At 40.2% G+C, this 20,832-nt stretch overlaps 4 protein-coding genes across 5 annotated transcripts in view; 1 reads left to right on the top strand and 3 right to left on the bottom strand.

Moving 5' to 3' along the window:
• Positions 1–1,457: 1,457 nt before the first annotated feature.
• Positions 1,458–3,156, bottom strand: LOC129776802 (mRNA cap guanine-N7 methyltransferase). Of its 2 annotated transcripts, XM_055782664.1 has the most exons (3): positions 3,106–3,156; positions 1,804–3,036; positions 1,458–1,744 (listed from the first exon to the last, which is right to left on the bottom strand). In XM_055782664.1, the coding sequence occupies exons 2-3, from the start codon at positions 2,990–2,992 to the stop codon at positions 1,671–1,673; spliced, it is 1,263 nt and encodes a 420-aa protein (XP_055638639.1). In that variant the 5' UTR covers positions 2,993–3,036; positions 3,106–3,156; the 3' UTR covers positions 1,458–1,670. The 2 variants fall into 2 exon arrangements, with proteins under 2 accessions (XP_055638639.1, XP_055638648.1); XM_055782673.1 differs by lacking the exon at positions 3,106–3,156 and having other exon boundaries at positions 1,804–3,094.
• Positions 3,157–6,582: 3,426 nt separating this feature from the next.
• Positions 6,583–7,934, top strand: LOC129761729 (uncharacterized protein C18orf19 homolog A). Its single transcript, XM_055759471.1, has 3 exons — positions 6,583–6,658; positions 6,784–7,379; positions 7,438–7,934. The coding sequence occupies exons 2-3, from the start codon at positions 6,803–6,805 to the stop codon at positions 7,749–7,751; spliced, it is 891 nt and encodes a 296-aa protein (XP_055615446.1). The 5' UTR covers positions 6,583–6,658; positions 6,784–6,802; the 3' UTR covers positions 7,752–7,934.
• A 41-nt stretch (positions 7,935–7,975) lies between these two features.
• LOC129775803 (glycerol kinase) lies at positions 7,976–10,404 on the bottom strand. The gene is made up of 5 exons (XM_055780909.1): positions 10,133–10,404; positions 9,396–10,076; positions 8,535–9,336; positions 8,368–8,472; positions 7,976–8,311 (listed from the first exon to the last, which is right to left on the bottom strand). The coding sequence occupies exons 1-5, from the start codon at positions 10,208–10,210 to the stop codon at positions 8,205–8,207; spliced, it is 1,773 nt and encodes a 590-aa protein (XP_055636884.1). The 5' UTR covers positions 10,211–10,404; the 3' UTR covers positions 7,976–8,204.
• An 8,460-nt stretch (positions 10,405–18,864) lies between these two features.
• The window catches only part of LOC129767746 (band 4.1-like protein 5), a 171,477-nt gene continuing 169,509 nt past the window's right edge, over positions 18,865–20,832 (bottom strand). Inside the window, exons 9-11 of the mRNA XM_055768915.1 lie at positions 20,601–20,787; positions 20,348–20,542; positions 18,865–20,286 (exon numbers count right to left, since the gene is read on the bottom strand). Coding sequence (XP_055624890.1) covers positions 19,689–20,286; positions 20,348–20,542; positions 20,601–20,787 — 980 coding nt within the window. The 3' untranslated portion in view covers positions 18,865–19,688. The remainder of the gene's footprint in view (positions 20,287–20,347; positions 20,543–20,600; positions 20,788–20,832) is intronic.

The raw sequence follows: 20,832 nt of genomic DNA, 5'->3' as shown, positions 1-20,832 counted from the left end.
AATATAATAATGATATCCATAACAAATCGTCCAAGATTGTCTGGAGAATCTTTTCTCGTTGATTCGTTCAAAACAACGGCGCTCAACTCCATTGTAATTCAGAAACAACTTGAAAATCGTGACTCTTTCGCAATACACGACCGTAGTTCCGAATGCTTCACATACAGCCGATACACAAGAATATCTTTTTGGATTGATGGACTTGTTATCAAAGCGGCGAGAAGAATGTTCAGCCCAAAAATTGATGGACAGTGAAGCAGCATCTACATCATATCGAATTTCAGCTTCATCTAATTTTAATGATAACGTGGATGACATGAATATTGAATTCGACTGAAGCGAAAACCTTCCTCGACAGAACAAAATAAAATTCGTAGCTCTTTACATCATCAAAATAAGTCAGACGGAAAGAACATGTCAGCAGTGTAACAATTGGTAGTCAGCAAAACACAACCTGGATGGTATCAACCATCTCTTTTTTCATATTTACGAGCTAGAGCTAACAACTCCGCCATCTGCATAGTGAATGATGAGACTTTCCATTTCTTCTTAGTAATGGAAATCTTATTTCGAAATATGAAATCGCATTAGGGACCTAACGAAGCTAAATTGAAAAATGAGCGTTTTATCGTTCACTTTACTCCATTGTGAAAAAAAACACATTCATAAACTTGCATATAATTGCTTCTTCTTGAATGGCGTGAACGTTCCCTGTGGAACTTTTGCCATCTCAACGTATGCATTAACTAGCGTCATTTATTAATACTTAGTTGAGATTTCTTAAGCCAAATAACACGCCTTGAAGGTATTCCGAGGAGCAAGCTCTAGAATACGCGTGACCACAGTGCAAGTCGAAAGAAATTTCTTTGACGAAAAATTCCCCGATCAGAACGGGAATCGAACCCGAACACCCGGCATGATAATGTGAGACGCTAACCACTCGGCCACGGGTGCATTGCTTCACATTTCCTATGAACTAAATATCGTGATATTCATTAAAATCACCATTTCTAAATTCAATACAAATCCAACGCTATTTGTTTTTATTGGCAACACTGAAAAAAATCGACTTTGTTTACAAAATTTATCGTAATTAGCCAATCAGAAATCAGACAATTTGGTCCGTATCTGACAGAAATTTGGACCGTAAAAGACCCCCTATTGTCTGATCTTATCTTAGGATGGAACCAGCCGGATGCTATGATTGATGCTAGGATCGTTAGCAAAATCTCAAGCAGAAATTTAGACAAGATGCAGAAAAGGATACGACAGTCCGGTCTGACTTAACACCGACCATATGTCGATTGGGTTGACTATCGGACGGATTTCAGAATGCAGAAGTCGATCTCGATCGGATTGCGATGTTTCAACTCCGATGGGCTCTGGGATATGGACGAATTTCTTAACATACGTTTCGAGCATCTATGTTTAGTAAAAGAGTAGGCTAGTAACACGAATAATGCGTTCATATATTTCCTATTATTTTTTTTTGGAATTCATTCCCGTCTCAAATTATACAATAAATATGTTTCAACGACATAAATATATCTGTTGATTGAAGAAATAAAATAGTTGCGCATGGTGAAGATTGAAAAACTTGAACCTATGATAAGGTTACATATCATCGTTTCAATCTGGTCCAATACTCGTCGCCGCAAATCCTGCCTCATTCACGAATAAACTGGTCTGCCGTTTTTGTCCCAACTAGTTTTCATTTTTTGAAATGCAAAGAACATATACAGCGCTGCAAAAAAAAAACCTCTTTAGATATATAACTAACATGTTTAAATTCCGGTTACTTACTGCTGGCCTCCCATTCCGATTTAGACAAAGTCCCAACCTTTGCGAACCTCCCTCCTCCCCCCTTCTGATCTAAAAATTTTTCTGCGTGAGCATATTCTCTTCTATTTGACTGCCTCTCATGATCGTCCCTCGATTGACCGGGAAACGTCTCGAGGGCTTGCATCTTCTCGATCAATCCTCGCCCCGTTGAAATTGATTCCTCGTAGAACTCGTCAAATCTTTTCTTCTCTACCAGCTTAAGACCAAATTTGAGAGCGAGTTTAGTCAGTGTCGGAAAGTGAACCAAAAACTCTGGACAATCGACCACACCATCTAGCTGAAAGTTGTATTTGGCCCCAAATAACGGAGGTTTCTCTGTGTCACAGAGAAATGAGATCCTGTATACGTCGTTCCCGAAAGAATCTGTTCCGGCGGCCCGCTGACGTTTCATGATCTCGTTTGTATCCGGAATTGTCCCTATGAAGTATCCTCCAACTTTCAAACATTCAGCCGCGTTCTTAAGCATGCACTCCGCCTGTTTCAGTGACTCAAAGCTATAGTGAAATGCAAACTGGCAGCTAACCAATTGTAAATCAATCGACGCGTCACGATATTTCTCCCTCAAACGCTTCAACGTTGCGTCTGCCGCAAAAAATTCCGCCGTAAATATCTTACCGCTATCGCCTTTCTGTATCATACTCTTATATCGTGCTTCGCACTGCTCCACACTAACTTCCGCAATGTCCGTGCAAATCAAATGTGTGATATTGGCCTTACTCCATTTAAGCAAATCTCCACCCTTTCCGCAGCACATATCCATCACTCGGAGTGGCGTCCCCAAGGCAGCTTTCTCCTTAATTAGGTTTATATACTTATTAATCAGTATGCTTTTGATCCAGTTGTTGAAGTTTCTCATGTAAAAAATCCTCGACTTGGTCCTTTCGTACAAACCACGTTCCTCTAGTTTGTTGTAATGTGAAGCAACCACTGCTGTGTGGTTGTCTTTCACCACTACTTTGCAGGGAGGATCATCCTCCCAATCATCATCCAGCGGCCGCTTTTTGCCAACAACTGGAGTGTCTTCCCCAGGGGTATCGCTTTTATCAGCCACAACAGGCTTCGTACTTCCACCTGCTTCATCATCGTCCCGATCGCTATCATCCGATAGGCTTTGCGGTACGAAGTTTATCCGTTTAATAGATTGTGACATGTTGTTAAAATTCTCTCAAATTTTCTTGAATCAATCGCCAGTTTCTGTGAAACACAAAAAAGAAAAGATTACATTTGATATTGTCTTGCCATCAGGACGAAATAAAAACACACCTTTACTCGAAGCACTGTGACAACTGATTGACAATGCACCGAAGGGATGTCAATAAATATGGATGCTTTGCTGCCTGTATGTTTTTCAATGATTCACTTGTACCCACCAAGTGTTATATATATACTTAAAGGTGGGATACATATTAATTTCAACAAAAAAAAATTAACATAAGAACTACCGACCGGCCAGAATGACCGGTTGTAACATTTTTCACAAGATTTTATCTTGTTTTTTTATATTTTCTAATAATGTTATGACTTTTTATAAATATAGTTTATTCCCTTTGATCTTCTTATATTTTAAGAACTAAATATCACACTGGTCAAAATGATCGGTTTAGTAGAAATAGGTATATAGTTCTAGTGTTAATTTGGGGTCTTCGTAGCCACATTGGTTGCGCGTTCGCTTAGAGCATCCTCACCGGTGGGTTACTATAAGCGTTGGTAATGTTTTGTCCTGTGGAATTGTAAATTGTCTTAAAATTTTTTTTTTTCAGCAAAAAATAATTGGTGCCCAACTCTAGGATTCTCGAATAAGAGTTTCTTCGAGATGGGGGTGAGTGGAGGGAAAAAAAATTTCACTACTGCTATTTTGGATAGCAACCCATTTTCGCACCGGTCGTTGTTATCATTTTTGCCATTTTACTACAGTAATTTATATTTAATACGACATTTTGCAATTGAAGTTGATAAACGCTCATCTTATTTCCTAACAAGAATAAGACATCTATTGAGTGTTTTGGTCGGAAAATTATTCAAGATTACCTTAGTATGGGTTCCCTCTCGTTGCTCGATTCCGGGGAATGAGAAAGCGGACTCGCTAGCTAAGGTGGGCGCTTCGGAAGGCACACTTTTTGAAAGGCAAATTGCTTATAATGAATTTTTCCACATTCCTCGTCAACACACACTTGTAAGTTGGCAGCGCATGTGGAGTGAAGATGAGTTCTGTCGTTGGTTACACACGATTATTCCCAAGGTCTCGACGAGTGCATGGTTAGGGTTTGCGCTCTCAGCTCTCCAGAGCATTGAAGGCACAAGACAGACAATCGGATATCGCCGTCCGCGATATCTTAGGTAGCCGTGATCCTGATCTTCTACTCCATCTATACCTGTTCCTCAGAAACGCCGATATCAACGTTTAATGATGTTTCCTCCGTTGTATCTCTGTATCATATCCCTCCTATCCGATCGATAAACTTTTACTCAGGCGCGGCAATACATACACATACTCTTTACAGATACACGGGCCGAAGGTTTTGCAGCCCACTGATGATTCACCAAGAGTATGTGTATGTATCGTGGCAACTCTACACGAGCTGATGATTCTGCCGGCTAGTGACCATTCTAACCTGGATTCCTCGAGTCGAGAAAGACGCACCACGCTAGATATGTACAGGTACAGACTAGGGGGGCGTTGCTGATTAATGGTCAGCTGCATCCCAATAGGAAGTATCCTGTATCGGGCACACGTAGAGAGCATTGCAGACTGCAACATCCCAATTATGAGAACACTTGTAATACTAACCTCGAGCCAACCGCGAGTAATCGGTTACAGATTACTAACATAGTTGTAAGGCAAACATTGTCGCAATATTTAACTCCCGGCTCTATCAGGCTGACGCCATATGAGCCTTAGTAAAAATATATATTTTGGAAAAATAAAAATGTTCATCGAAGATGAACGAAGTAATTCTACACCAGGCTTTGTACATGAAAACATGATAGGCGATGTTTCTGTGGAAGATTTTGCAGCGTATTAGAATCGGTATCAAGAAGTGCGTTATGCCAGACTTCACTTAAACTTTAGAATGATTTGATTGGGCACTTGTGGAATGTTAAAGGCGTCGAAGAGTAGTGAGTTACTCCTTTCAATGATGCTTAGTTTTTTCTTGATTTTTATTGAATAACATAAGTCTCGATAATAATAATGAAAATGATAACGATGATAAATATAAATATCGTCAAAACCCAATAATTACCTGATTATATTTTTTTCAATATTACTTATTTTAAAAGTTCCCCACATCTTGCCAACATTCATCTGAATGAATCGATCTCAACTTTAATTCATAACCGGCTTGTTGTCTGGTTTCAGCGAGAATCCCTGGTTGTTCCAACAAAATAAATTCACAAACAGTTTCATTCAAACCATCAAGATTCATCGACATGATTGTATGATTGGCCATTCTGCTTAAAGCTTGGACCTTTTTCTTAGCTTTTGCGGTTTGTCCCTCTGTGCTGGGGCATTCAAGCTGCCCTTCCTAGGCACATTAAAAACTGTTTATTTGTCCAATTTATGTTTTTTCGATGGAATAATGGATCAGAATGTTTACTTTAATATCCGCAATGAAAATATGAAGGAAAGTGTCAACAAAATGTGATGGAATCGAGGACTCAAGTTTTGCCAAGACAATGACCCATAGCTCAAGAGATATAAAGTTCGCACATGGTTACATTACATTACAAATTCTTCAACAATCTTCCGACATCAATATCAGTAAAAAACTGAGGAAGTTATCTGTGTAGGAAATTTAGAAACCATTAAATTTTTAAAAATAACGATTTCAAAAACCACTTGATGAAAAAATCGATAAATATTCCTTCCGAATACATTAAAAAACGCGTAGATAAGGCTAAAGACAACTAAAGATAGTTGTAATGAACAAGGGATACCATACTAATGATGGAATTCGAAAATTGACCAACGCCTTCGAAATCGAGTAGAAATTTCAACCAGCGTACGATTATGAGTTTGAGTCAATTCTCATACATCAGCACATACATTCGCCATTTGTAGAGAAATAAAAACCATTATTTTGAAAACAGATAGCAAACCTTTTAACTCTCATATGACACTATGACTTTATCTAAATAGAATGTTCCGAAAGCTCATTTTCGACTTTCAAAGAAGGGAAAAGAGACCTGTATGGTGAAGTACGATTACGGATTTGAGTCACTGTATACTTTTGTCGGCCGATAAACATATTTTCACATACAGTTTGCGACTTTTGAAGAAGAAGGACCTTATCTTTCCCCACTAAATTTCAAAAATTTAAATCCCATACGTACACTATCCAATCCAACAATATCAATGATTAGCTATCTATTGATGTTAGTTTTCAGCTAACAATATATGTTCTTAATACCGCTGAACGAAAGAGCGAAAGAAATGTTCGAAAAAACTGATTCACTTGGATGAACGGTTAGTGATTGAACCGTTCATCAAAGTGAACTGTTTTGCCCATCCCTACTCTGGGGGTGCCTTGTTATTTTACTAACCCAAATGGCAACTCTCGATATGGCTGCCAAGTTATGGTGGAGGGGTACTTGATTGTGTTTAGCAACCAAATTTAGCAACTGATGGGGATGCTCTTATTTTGCATTACCAAAGATTTGGTAGCTTTTTTAGTTACGATTTTTGTGGGTGCAAAATCGTTTTGACAATATATTGACCCACCGTGCTTAATACATCCTGGTTTCGATCTGAATCTTTGCCGAAGACAGCGAATATCCACAACGATGTGAGCAGAAACATAAACAACACCCGAAACACGTAAGCTGTTTGCTATTCCCTTTAATGATCACTAAATGCCAATCTTTCGATTGTTACATTTTCAAAATATTTCCTCTGTCTTTAGTAATGTTTTTGTAGCACTGGAATAATTTCGCATCTTCTAGAATAATAGAATCGAACATTATGTCTCTACTGCTCAATTCCTCGCGAATGGTACTCGCTGGAAGCATGACGAGATCAATCCCAATCCGATTTTCGACGCATCCCCAATTCAGGAATGTACTCACAGTTTGCTCGAACAACTTCCACTGCTGGAGTCGTCCACAGGAGCAGTCGGGATCAATTTGCTACCGACAGTTCCCAGTATGCTACCGGCAGCAGACTCCCTTTTTCAGCTCTTCCACATATCAGATGCAGCAGCACCCATCGTCGGATAAAAAGAGCCATCCAAGTACGGCACAATCAGAACTTGACAACGCTCCGGAGGAACCGGTCAAGCTTGGCCTGTTTGCACGCTTCAAGAAAATGTACAAAGAGTACTGGTACGTGCTGGTTCCGGTTCATTGCATCACGTCTGTGTTCTGGTTCGGTGGTTTCTACTATGCCTCAACGAGTGGCGTAGACGTCATTGCCATTCTCGAATCGATGGGGGTCTCACAGAAGCTGATCGATCCTGTCCGGGACTCAAGCCTTGGTCACATTGCGATCGCTTATCTGCTGTATAAAATTGCAACTCCAGTGCGTTACACCGTTACGCTAGGTTTGATTGCCCAGGTTTTATTTTTCAACTAAAACGTTTCATAGTGGCGTCGTTTCAGGTGGCTCCACAATCTCCATCAAATATCTCGTTCAGCTGGGCTACATTAAGCCGATCCCGTCGAAGGATCGGTTGGTGCAAATGTACAAAGATAAGAAGGAAAATATACAGGAGCGAATTGCGGAGAGGAAACAGGATTTCCAGGATAAAATGGCTGAGAAAAAACAAGGTATACAGGATAAAATTGCCGAGCAGAAGCAAAGTATTCAGGAGCGGAAGCAGCAGCTGGAAAAACGAAAGCAAAGCATTATGGATGACTATCAGCAGTTTAAAAGTGGAATCAAGAAAGGGGAAGATACGATGGGAGAGAAATAGCAATAAGTTTGTTTTATGTTTTTGTCAGTTTTCCCTGCGCAGTTATTTCTTTCAGTTGTATTAGGGACGTTACTTATGCTGCAGTGAACCGAAGTTTAATATTTTTGTAATTGCTCAACGCTGTTTTCAGATCGTCAAATATGTAAAGACGATTGGCAATAAAAATGCAAGCATATTTACTTATCTCCGTAGGAATTTCTCAATTCATCGATTGTGGTCGAATCTGTTAACAATTAACATTTATTTCAAAGAAGCTTCCAAAGCGATGGTACTTTCAAAAACAAAATTCTTTTTATTGTTCATTCACAACAATCAGATAAAAGGAAGCAATTGCACGCGACTAGAGGAGTAAATGAGAAATATCCTCTACCGATAATTGCTTACAATTAACTATAGGAAACTCTACCGCAATTTAACGACTATAATTTCCCCGTAAACTAAACAGAAGCACCTCTAAGCGCTCCGATTCTGCTGCAGAAATTGAGCTAAAATAATGATGACAAAAGACGAGATCACATAGACTCCTCCTGGAATAGAACAGAGAACCGAATATTCCGGATCTGAAACATGGTGGGCTGAAAAAAGCAGTTTCTCGTTACTTGATGTGATCGTTTACCTATCTCTTCCTGTCGAAACTTGGAAAGATCCGTCTCGGAAACTGATTCGAAATTCAGACATCGATCGACGGCTATCTTCCATTTGCGGAATTTCATATCTCGTTCTGTAAAGGCAAACATTGTTAGCCGAATATCGATACACAAGGCCAGCTGTTGTTATACTTACGACTAGAATAGTGTGTTGAGGAATAGTAGTCTATAGGTGGAATGCAACTGGACCGGAACTCATCCAGTGTAAGCACATCGGCCGCCAGTCCAGCAGCTAGCATCGTCCCGAGACAAGCCGGAGTCGAACTTTGGGGCCGTTCGATACTCACGCCACTTAGGTCGGCTAGCATTTGCATCAGGAATGGCTTCTCGCTGAGATCTCCACCGGCAACAAACTTTGTCACAGCTGGCCAAGTTTTGCAGTCTTTCGCTAAGGAATCCAACACTTCGCGCACCTGGAAACAAACAGCTTCATATGCGGCAAACAGAATCTGCCGGGCAGAAGTTTGTAAGGTGAGGCCAAACAGAACTCCTCGTACTTTATACCGCCAATATGGCGTATAATAACCACTGAAGGCGGGCACAAGGATCACTTCGTAATTTGGATTGAAATTTCTTGCTTCGCTCGGGTACCCTCCGAAGGAAGAGTTCATAGAACAAACCGACGAAAATAAGGTCGGCTCCTCACGGAAACTTTGCGTAAGAGAGCCATTGTGATTCGAGTCGTTCGGTAGCTGTAGATTTTCATGCATCCAACCAATTGAGCTTCCCGCGTGGGGAATAGCACCTTCAAGTGCATAGAAAGTTTCCGCCTTGGGCCCTAGTTTGAAGGCAATTGTGGAAAGAAGACCATTATCAGAATCGATTATCTCCTGAGCAGTGTTGAATAAAACGAAACATCCCTCATCTAAATTACATGACAGTTGACCGGCAGAAAGACATATTTGACCGAGAAGAGCAGCTTGTTGGTCACCTATACACTGGACAGCAAAAAAAAAACTCAGCTTTATGTAATCAATGTTTTCTCAAGCATACTCACACCAGCTATTGGGATTCCGCTGAGAGGTCCTTCAATTACATATCCATACACCTCAGAGCAGCTTCTGATTTGTGGTAAAATATTCTGAGGAATTTTAAAGAAATGGCACAATCTAGAATCCCACTGTTGAGTCCTAAGATTCATTAACATTGTCCTCGACGCGTTCGTTACATCAGTCATGTGGATTCCTCCATTGATACCGCCCGTCAGATTCCACATAATCCAACTATCCAGAGTGCCAAACGAGAGCTCTTTCCCTGAAACCACCTCTTCCCCCAAGTGGTCCAACATCCAGCGAATTTTCACAGCGCTGAAGCAATTGGCGAACGGCAATCCGCAAACCTCCTTGAGGAAATTTATTTTACCTCTCACCCTCACCAGCAGTTCTTTCACCAGACCAGAAGTCCTAGTGTCGCACCAACCTATGGCGTTACATAACGGCAGTCCAGTTCCTTTGTCCCACAGTACGCTCGTTTCGCGCTGATTGCAAATCCCAATCGCCAGAATATCTCGTGGATCGATATCCAGCAGCACAAGATTCTGTACCGCTCGCTCCAAGCTTTCTCTGGCTGCTTGCCATATCTGCATAGGATCGAACTCGACCCAACCGGAGTGCGGAGAGTTGACCTCCAAGCGCTCCTCATGGCAAGTGAGCACTTCGGCGTTTTTCGCTGCATAAACCTGCGAAAATCAATGTCACAATCACAAAGTTATTTCTGGAAAGGTGACATACTCACCAGAAACCTGCAGTTGGAATGGCCCACGTACAGCACTCCGACCAGGGAGCCAAATTTGCTGTGGAAGGTCCCGTTCATTTTTTTCTACTCACTACGTTTTTTCGCCAATTCCGTCGGATACCGGACAGACGGCATCCTAAGTTCCAATGCTAGCGACAGTGATGCGATTGATTTTGGCTTGAAGAACAAATTTGATGAGCCAAGGCCAACTGGATGACTTCACAGCATCGCGTTTTGCGCAAATACAATACAGATGATACAGTGTTTATGTTGTGCGGTATAAACTGTCAAACAGGTGCGATCTTTTTGTTTGTGCAAGGTTGTTCTACGGTATGGTTCCATTCAATTCCATTCAATAGGGCTGTGCTCAAATTGATTTCATGATTGCAATAAATAGAAGAAAAATATTCTTAAACATTTTTTTTTAGATTTAAAAAATGGGAACACTGAGAGACTGTCCACAAACCACGTGGACACAAAAAGCACGATTCTAGAGTCCCCTCTCCCCCTCCGTGGAAAAGCGTGGATATTGACCAGACTCCTTCCCCTGTTGACCACGTGGTCATTCTTGGATATTTTTCAATTAAACATTACCAAGTAATTACCTCGTGTTCGGATTTACCTTGAAAAATGCACCACAATTTTGGAGCAGTTTTTAGTAGCAGCTCAAACTGTAAATTATTTTATTCATCATTTACAAATTTTCATGATTAATGTGATTCCAAGTCTAAGGGTGCTCATACACTGTTTGACCGAAGCCAAATATTTGACTCTTTTTGACAGATAAAATTTGGTCAACGTGTACTGATCAAATATTTTCTACATAAAACACGACAAGCAAATATTCAATTATTGGATGCCTAGAATATTTTTTCAGTCTGTTCTTTGAACCTGTCGGTACATGGTTAGGTTACCTTGAATATTTCAGTTGATTTTTTCCATGTTCGGTGTTTGATATTGTTTACTACTGTTGAAAATTGAAGAGTGGCAAACAAAATAGTGTTTGTACAAATATCAAATCAAACCTTATCTGTCAAAAAATATCAAATATTTGACCTCCGGGCAAACAGTGTACGGCCACCTTAAGTAGTGCTCCCGTGGCCGAGTGGTTAGCGTCCCACGGGTTCGTTTCGGGGTTGATTCCCGTTCTGGCTGGTTTGACAGGCTGATTCTAATTTTACGCAGGATAGTTTCAATCTAATGAAAATGAATTTGTAATAAAAACCTAACAAATCTTGTTTCCAATAGCCTTACTTCCATGATTCTTGTGGACGTATTTTTATAATTTGATTTTTGTAACTAATATGAACTAATTTGCAAATAATTCCTAATAAATATTCAATTGTACCACTCTCCTATAGGTTTGTTGATCTTATTTTTCTTTTTCGTCTTCTCCATCTGACCAGTTGATCTGTCAGGTTGATCGATTGACTGTCTGGGTAGCGTTAGTCAGGGGTTAGACATCAATTGAATATAGGCTACCCAAAGTCAAAATCAATATGGCGTCATTTGTTTACCAACATACCATTTGCGAGGATTGAAATCGTTGAAATCACGGAAATTGCGCTGCTTTATTTCTAACTGCTTAAGCGATTTTCATATTTCGGTTTCACATGGAGGTGTTCAGATTCAACATGGAGTTTAAAGTTAGCCACTATTTAACTATATAACCGGACCGTGTTGTAAACAACAGTAATCGTCAGAACCAAAATGTCAGTAAACCGCAGCAATATTGGGTACATTGGCAATATGACGGATTTGACGTTTTAGTCGTACCCCTGGCGTTAGTCCGGTGGCTTAAGCGGGATGCCCACTGGTTTTCGTCACACCTCGATGACACCCTTATTTCATTTCAAGTTTGTTTCATGTTAGATTTTGTTTCTTTATTGTTGGAAGAAAAGAATTTTAGGGAAACAATCTTCGGGAAGAACTTTCTCAGAAAGGACTATTTCAAATGATGGAAACGAATGAGAAGTGGGGACTTCGAGGAAGTATTCCTGAATCATTTGCTGTCGTTTTTGCATCGAAACCACCATGATGATTGGATATTCCAACAGAGTAAGGCATCATTTCATAAAAGTCGTAAGTCCATCACATGGTTTATTACTGGGGCTTTAGATTATGGACTATCATGCTTATTTGCCAGTTCAAACCCCAATCGACAACGTATGTACATAGAATGACCGTACAAAGAATAGATGTATCTAACAGGCAGTATAGGAGTTTTATGGAGCCTAAACGAGCAGTTTCCTCTGTGTGGAACGAGATTCAAATTTCCACATGCCGTAGCTTGGTCGAATACGTTTTTTGAATTGATTGAGAACTAAGGATGGCCCACGAATTATAAACTTGTAGTAATTCGTGCGAAATTTGCTGTTAATTTTGTAAATGAGTGATCAAAACAATAAAGTTAAAATTGCCATTCTTATAAACGTAAATAGTTATTATACTTTACTCTATATACATTATTTCAACCGAGCTCTTATACATGTCTGGAAACTAAAAAAAATCGAGGGGTTCTAACGTAATGACACCTATGTATTAAAATTTTAGGAAATCATATTTCAATACCTTACGGAAGCGTACATTTTTGGTAAAAGTAATGTAAAAGAAAAATTAACTCTTTGCGGTCGTATGTCTGCTCTCCGCCACCAAACCTTTTCTACCGTGCGTATGGTTCGTATGGTGGCTCTCAGTCACCATAGAAAGGAACTATAGTCAAAAATCAAGACCGTCTTTGAGATGGTATTTTCTCGAACAGTGTCCTGTTATAAGACCAGTGAATGTGCTGAAGTCTTTCTTGTTAAAACTCAACAATTGTTGAGTAATTTTAATACTCGGCGTGATATTTTTTTTTTGACTGGTTAAGTTATACAGTTATACAGTAAATCCATAAGCCTTTCCGGAATTTGTCAGTGAGTAATAGGCTCATGCACTTTTGTCTTGAACATGGCTATCACATTATCTGACCACTGGTGTACACGACCTTGTAGATCAATAGTTTAAGGATTTCTGTATTGATGAAAAATAGTTTTCGTGCCGAATAATCTTTTTTTTCACGTTTTGAACTCACGATGAGCTAGCCAGACTATTCCGCGGATAATCGGGGTTCTACTGTACATACAAAATTGAGGTGATATACATACTCGACAATTGCTTGCGAATTAGTTTGGATGAATCTATGAATTACACATGCATCTAGTACGACTATTAACGATTTACTACAGGCAAATAGGAAAACGAATGGCGGAAAATGTTCGTGTGATTATAAGTATGCTTATAACGTCACGAACCGTCATTTGTATATATGACAACATTCATGTTTCTAAAAATAGTAATTATTAAATTGACTTACATTGGAAGGGGGTATAAATATTCGAAAAGGGTGGTGGTGATGGTTAAGAAAATTTGTTCCGATGGGGTTCGAACTCCGGTTGTTTGGGTGATATCAACAGTTATCTCGCACGACTATCTGAAACATAATTCTAGAGCAGTTAAAACTCGTACATATAATACGAAAAAGATGCAATCGGCACATTCCTGGTCGTCTATTGTATTTTAGTGAAACTATTTTGAAATTGATATAGAAATGGTTAAGTAAGGTTCAGTGCTACGTATTTGAGGTGATCAGATAACAGCAAAAATGTTCATTTAAATTTTACCAATTTAAAGTTGTTTTCGGGCCTGCTGATCTGGTAAAGAATTCCTAATATGATGTAATATGGCGTCAACTACGATCTGATATGATTTACTGTTGAAAGATTTTCCACAGCATGTAATACAGCTTTTCGCAGTATAGATCGATTTTACGATGGTATATGCCATAAAACCGATGTAACCATAAACCGAATTGAGACTTAATCTTTAGTGATAAATTAAATCGAGGTTTTCGTTTTCGGCTAGTTTAGGCGGGTATCTTCGAAAACGTGAAGAGCGACGAGGAATTTGGACTGCTGTTTCGGTCTCTGTATTACTGGGTAGCTTAGTACATTTTGCAGGGGACGAAGGGACGAAGGTTTGTTGCTGAACCTCTCTGGGAAGAGCTGATCGATGTTAGATAGCTGTTTACACGATTGCATAACAAATTCATAGGCACTATAGATCCAGGACAAGCAAATTGGGTTGCGTTTTAACCAGGAAGAGTCGATCTTCATGGTTCTTTTCCTTGATCACAACTTCACAGGAATCCTAAACTTCCAGCTTCAACGGTTTTCCTCTTTACCTGCAAACTTCTGGTCACTATCGGCTCGGATAAGTGCCGCTTGCAGGAGACTTCACCTTTTTGGCGCTAGCGCAGTACCCGGTTTGAATTCGACACACAGTTTGTTCACCCGGTAGGCGAACGTTTTGTAGTCTTCGGAGGCTTGCTCCGTGACTTGCGAGCACCGGTACCGTTTGTTGTTCACTAGGATGCCGAATGAACTGTTCAGATTGCTCATCGTTTAGTCGAATTTCATTTTGTGGGAGCTCGTGGGTAGGATATAGCCGGTGAACATCTCGTGCTTCGATGGACCCAATATTCTCAGCAGCATTCTCATCTTTGCTTCATCATCGGTTCGAACGGCATCTCTGGCAAACAAATTTTGAAACGTCTTTTCTTCCGTTTCCCAATTTTTTTCAAAATAGTAAAATTTGAAAAATATTTTTTTAGAGGTTCATGCAGATTGTATCCTTATAATTTCGACACTTGAGATATCGTGTACGCCAGTTTGAAAAAAACTAGGTTCGACAAAAAAGCGTTTGAAGTTCATTGTTATGGCCGTAACAGGTTAGATACCGCATCACTAAAAAGGCTCTAACTCGGTAAATAATAGGGTTTTCGATAAGTCCTTTCTAGGATATATTCTTGAATGACTAAACTACAGAAATATAAAGGAAAAAAAATATTTTTTAAAAATTTCTAGACTAAAGGGTGTGTCACATCAAATTGCATCACGGAAAAAACGCTGTAGAAATTCGCCCAGTAGACCGATCCTTTTGAAAATTTTAGACAGTAAAATAAAAACTATTAAACAACTTTTGGCATTTTCTTTTTATTCATACTTCGAGCCCAAGCCCGTATGCTCGCACCTTCCTCTTTACCCCGTCCATAAGGTTCTGTACAACGTCAGGTTGTAGTTTTTTTGAACAGAAATCCATTTTCTCTTGAAGTCCGCTTCCGATTTGACAACTTTTGAGTTCTTCCGGAGGGCCTGCTTCATAATCGCCCAATATTTTCTATTGGGCGAAGCTCCGGCGCGTTGGGCGGGTTCATTTCCTTTGGCACGAAGGTGACCCCGTTGGCTTCGTACCACTCCAACACGTCCTTTGAATAGTGGCACGGAGCGAGGTCCGGCCAGAAGATGGTCGGGCCCTCGTGCTGCTTCAATAGTGGTAGTAAGCGCTTCTGTAGGCACTCCTTAAGTTAAACCTGCCCGTTTACCGTGCCGGTCATCACGAAGGGGGCGCTCCGCTTTCCGCAAGAGCAGATCGCTTGCCACACCATGTACTTTTTGGCAAACTTGGATAGTTTCTGCTTGCGAATCTCCTCCGGAACGCTGAATTTGTCCTCTGCGGAGAAGAACAACAGGCCCGGCAGCTGACGAAAGTCCGCTTTGACGTAGGTTTCGTCGTCCATTACCAGGCAATGCGGCTTCGTCAGCATTTCGGTGTACAGCTTCCGGGCTCGCGTCTTCCCCACCATGTTTTGCCTTTCGTCGCGGTTAGGAGCCTTCTGAACCTTGTATGTACGCAGGCCCTCCCGCTGCTTGGTTCGCTGGACGAATGAACTTGACAAATTCAGCTTATTGGCGACATCCCGGACCGAACTTCTCGGATCACGTCTAAACTGCTTAACTACGCGCTTGTGATCTTTTTCACTGACGGAGCATCCATTTTTGCCGTTCTTCACCTTCCGGTCGATGGTTAGGTTCTCGAAGTATCGTTTTAGTACTCTGCTGACCGTGGATTGGACGATTCCCAGCATCTTACCGATGTCCCGATGTGACAACTCCGGATTCTCGAAATGAATGCACAGGATTAATTCACGACGCAGTAAAGAGAATCGATCAAAACAGATAGATCCTATTGAAAAGTTAGGTGTGTACAGTAAAACCTGGTTTTGTACGGTTTTTCTTTGTACGAATTTTTTTTGTGCGTTTTTTGTGCGCTTTTCTGTTTTTGGGCGGTTTTTTGTGCGGTTTTTCTGTGCGGTGTATGAAAAGCATCATATTTGACGAATTTATCGTCCATTTAGTTTTTTCGATGGTTTATATATAGAGGCGAATGAACTGCAAAGTTTAAAGTCTCTTAAAAACAAAGAAAGAAAGAAAGATGGTTTATATGCATCTCAGTGCGAAAAAAGCATATTTGCGTAACAATTATCCACTTCTGAAATCATTCCCCTCTTCCCATCAAATGCTCTAAGTTTTTCTAAGTTTTTGCATGACATGATTTCTAACAGCAACACGTTTCGACATGCAACTAAAAGCACAGCAAACAGCCAACCGCAACCGAAAAGGCAAAGTGTCTCATCGCAAAGTAGGGTAACAAAAGGAAATTGAACGGTGAATGGCGTGGATTTGAGTTATTTTCTTGGGGGAAACTTTTGACGTAGGATTACGTCTTTCGGGAACATATTGGGGTACAAATTGAAAATCGAAAATCGAGCACATCGTGAAAATTGTCCAATTTCAAACGCTTATTGCTCAGTCATTTCATGATGGTTTAATGAGATTTTCGCGTCAATCGATTTCGGCACTCCATAACAATTTTTTATATTGAAGTAAATAATATTTGTCATGTAACTAACAATCGAACAATTGAAAAATCTCAACTCCTATCCTAACGGAAATAACCACTTCTGATTGGTCGAAATTGACGACACATGCGGCGGGTCCCTAACAGAGACATCAAAACCAAGTTGCCTGGGGGAAATCGGCATTGCAAATACAAGAAAATAGGGGGAGCTTTTGTTTCTACTGAAATGTATTCCCTTACAGAGACATCTAAACCAAGCTGCCTGAGGAAATCGGCATTGCAAATATATGCATGTCGAGGGCATTTTTATATTGCAAGCGAGGTGAGTGATACGATAAATTCTAGCAAATAAAATTTAAATTTGGGACTTGAATGTTGGTTGCTTCGTGAAATTTCATATCAATGATCGATCGTTCATTGTGAAAAATTTTGCACAAGTGTGAGTATGATGTATGGTAGCAGGTGTGTTGAAAATGACTTGATATATGAAACGATTTATTTCAATTCAAATAAATAAAAACCAAGGTTTGTTCCCGCTCGCGAAGGGGTCGTTAGGTTTAATCTTGTTGTGTTCATTTTCACCCAAGGAATGTTAATACGGCAGAAAAATTGGAAAAGTGAAGATATATTAGAAAAAGTGATTTTCCATAGGCTCTACATATAGTATTAATTGTTGTTGTCCAATTAAAATTCGCATTGGGTTGAATAAACACCCAGAAAGTAAAAAAATATAAAAGAAAATTACCTTTTCCATTTCAAATAAGTTTTCTCTATATCAAAGAAAAATTGATAATTGTGTTCGGTATTATCTTATATTACATTGGTAAGTTTTTTTTATTTATTTCATCCATACATAACACAGGAGCCATCTCGTCTAGGATCACAAAGGGCAATTTTCATCATATCTCGTTCCACTTCGGTATCTTTTATCTGATACGCACCATCCTACGACTGTTTACCATCCTTGTGTCATCATCACTCGGTGAACACTGGTGGAGTGAACAAACCATGCCCAACAACCAAACAAAACGGCCCTTTTCGGGACCACGAAATCATTATCAAAGAGTTTTACGATGTAATTCTTCAAACATATCCAAAATCAACAGATAGCCTAATGGAATCCTACGTCAACTATGCGGTCGTGTCTCGGACACGACTCTCCTGTGACTTTTTTTATGCGGTCCCTATCTACCGCACAAAAAAAGTTTTTTTCAAAATGTGTACCGAACACGATTTTTTCAAGCTGCTGGTGAAGTTTTGCACGGTTTTTTATGCGAAAGGTTTGCCTGTATTCATTATGTGGACATTTTAAGTCCATTCCGGATACTTAGGCACAAGGTCGTCTCATTTCCAATAGTTTTTAAGCCTTTTCCAGGTTCCGCATGACGAACGCCCAATATTTCTCGATTAGGCGGAGCTCTGCCGTGTTTGGAAGGGTTCTTCTCCTTGGACACACTCTGCACTTTGATGGCAGCTTACCACTTCGTTTCATAATTGGAAATCCGGTAAAACAGTACAGAACAATCGTGTTGCTTCGCGGAATGCTTTTCCCGACACTAGTTCACGTAAAATTCCTGGTTGACGATTCCGTTTGCAATAAAAATGTCGCTTTTCAAGCCACTGGTACTATTTATTATCCTTCCAAACCTATCCTAATGCTTCTTACCGAACTACGACAGCTTCACATGCTCGAAAACGGGGAAGTTTCCCCTTTCCGATTGTCGTATGAACCTCTTGCCCAGAAAGCTGTTTAAAATCAAGTTTGAAATGACCAAATTTGTATCGTAATACCCTTTATATGCATATTGTATATCGTATCGTTTTGGGATGAATTACACGCGCATTGTTTCTCAAAATAGTTATACGGGACGAACATTTCAAATAAGTAGTAATGGAAAAGACGTAATCAATAGTACAATAAGAAGGCGAAGCTTCTCTGGCAGCAGAAGGGACAAGTTTAGGAACCGGTGATTACCATAAAAAAACACAAAAAGTTTTATCTAATCAGAATAGCCGAATGCGTTTATTTAGCTAAATTTATTTTCGTTCTCATCCTTACTATCCGCTCTTCATTTTCATTCCAACCAGGCTTCCAAGCTTGGAGTTTTATTTAGTAGTGAACTATCAATCTAAATATTTCGTTATGTTTATACACTCAAATAAAAATATTTTTTTAAATTAGTTGATTTATTCTTTGATCGTATAAGATATTGCTGCAAAACAAATTTCAATTATTTTATTCGATTCTATTTTTTGTCTCTGATAATTATCAACAAAGGATAACACCTCTTCAGCTGGTGTGTATTTGATTTATGTAGGAAAGGGAAAACTGAATATATGGATAGGGATAAAGAGAATGGAAGATAAATTCGGTCGTATTCATTTATAATCGACAGAAAGATAAGAAGTAGACAGGAATTACCCAGATAGAGAAAAAAATCCTGAGTAACCATAAATGCAACAAGTGCTAAGGCATTAAAAAAGCACAAATCGAACAGATGGTAGAATTTAAACGCGCCAGGTGAAGGTGGATCAAACATGGAATCCTTTGTTGATGACACTAAAATTACTGAGTATTGTTTCTTTTTTGTACATTGAATTTTTCTCTTACTGAATTCAAATGGGTCATGCAAGCAATACGTTAGTCTTGTCTTGCGACCGAACACATCATAGGGACAAACAAGGGGAGGGGTCATATGTGATACTATTTACACGTGTTAATGGGTGGGGGCGTGTGTCCATTGGGTGGACTTCTTCGCTGAGACGGGAAGAAGCACAAATGGGTTGGATCTCACACTGGGTGGGTCTACTTCCCCACTTATGGGATCGCCGTCAGGTTCGCCCGTAAACTCTTCGCAAACCGGAGCCCATTGAAGTCGTTGAAGTGGCTATTTAGTTTGGGATAGAAAATTTCCCCATTGAGACCATAGTGGGGCCGCTGTCGGGTAGGTGGGAATGGTTTTTCGCCGCTGTTTAGGGTGAAGAAGGGATTGGTTTTGGTTCGGTCGATTATGGAGACGGGTTCGTAGGGATAGGGTTGCTTACTGTTGACGAAGTAGTTCTGGATGAATGCGTAGGATTTCAGGTTAGTTGGTTTCGGTGCAGGGAAGCTGTGGACGGAGATTGGTGGCGGGATGGGTTTGAAGGAGGATGTGGTGGTAGCAGCTGGGAGATTGTAGTAAGGACTATTGTTTTCAAAGGGGAAACCGAACGCGGAATGTGCTGGTGCCGATGGGGTGCTTGGAGAAACGACACCATCGATTCGCAGGATTCGAACGTTGAACTCATTGGCGTCCAGGTTTTTGAGGAAGTATCGATGGAATTTCGATGTCAATATGTAAAGGGCATTTGGGTCTCGGGCAGGGGTACGGATGTCGGCTGCAAACTGCAAACTTTGCTGATCTTGAGCGAGAATTCTGAGAAAAAAAAATGTTTTTCAGATAACTCATCCATAGTTTCAAATAACATCCCACTCACCTATGTTCGTTGGTTCGTGGATTCCACGAGGCTACCGCTGTTTCCGTGAATGGTGAGTAGAATACTGTCCCTCCACGTGGTGAAGTGGCAAGTGCAATGCCCTGAGAAGATTTGCGACCAACCAGTTTTACCGGTAGGTCCTTTCCGAACGGTAGCGGACCCGAACGAAGCGCTGCTGAAGTTACAGAGAACAGTCTAAAAGAAGAATAAAAATATAATGTAAATATAATACTTGGGTAGAAATATACTATACCTATCGGTAGCTAATGGTTGGAAGTAAACAATTCCTGATTCTTGGTCGAAGGCTAACCCCACAACACCATCCATGAGGGTAAATCGATGTTCCAGAATGGCTGACTCGGCGAAATCTGGATCGGGATACATTGCCGGGTGACTCACACGCCATGTGAGATCTTTTCCGCTGTCATAGACGACGATGCCTACAAACAAACTAGATGAGAATAGAGTATGACGCCGATGAAGAA

This window comes from Toxorhynchites rutilus, chromosome 1, assembly GCF_029784135.1.
Source record: "Toxorhynchites rutilus septentrionalis strain SRP chromosome 1, ASM2978413v1, whole genome shotgun sequence".
NCBI lineage: Eukaryota > Metazoa > Arthropoda > Insecta > Diptera > Culicidae > Toxorhynchites > Toxorhynchites rutilus.
This window is presented reverse-complemented; position numbering and strand designations above follow the sequence as displayed.

Excerpts from the sequence above, each read along its gene's own strand:
- LOC129776802 (XM_055782664.1), bottom strand. The coding sequence starts at position 2,992 with ATGTCACAATCTATTAAACGGATAAACTTCGTACCGCAAAGCCTATCG. Across the intron at positions 1,745-1,803 it reads ATCGGAATGGGAGGCCAGCA|CGCTGTATATGTTCTTTGCA; the intron begins GTAAGTAACCGG and ends TTTTTTTTGCAG.
- LOC129761729 (XM_055759471.1), top strand. The coding sequence starts at position 6,803 with ATGTCTCTACTGCTCAATTCCTCGCGAATGGTACTCGCTGGAAGCATG. Across the intron at positions 7,380-7,437 it reads GCGTTACACCGTTACGCTAG|GTGGCTCCACAATCTCCATC; the intron begins GTTTGATTGCCC and ends GCGTCGTTTCAG.
- LOC129775803 (XM_055780909.1), bottom strand. The coding sequence starts at position 10,210 with ATGAACGGGACCTTCCACAGCAAATTTGGCTCCCTGGTCGGAGTGCTG. Across the intron at positions 10,077-10,132 it reads ATTCCAACTGCAGGTTTCTG|GTTTATGCAGCGAAAAACGC; the intron begins GTGAGTATGTCA and ends TGATTTTCGCAG. Across the intron at positions 9,337-9,395 it reads GCGGAATCCCAATAGCTGGT|TGTATAGGTGACCAACAAGC; the intron begins GTGAGTATGCTT and ends TTTGCTGTCCAG.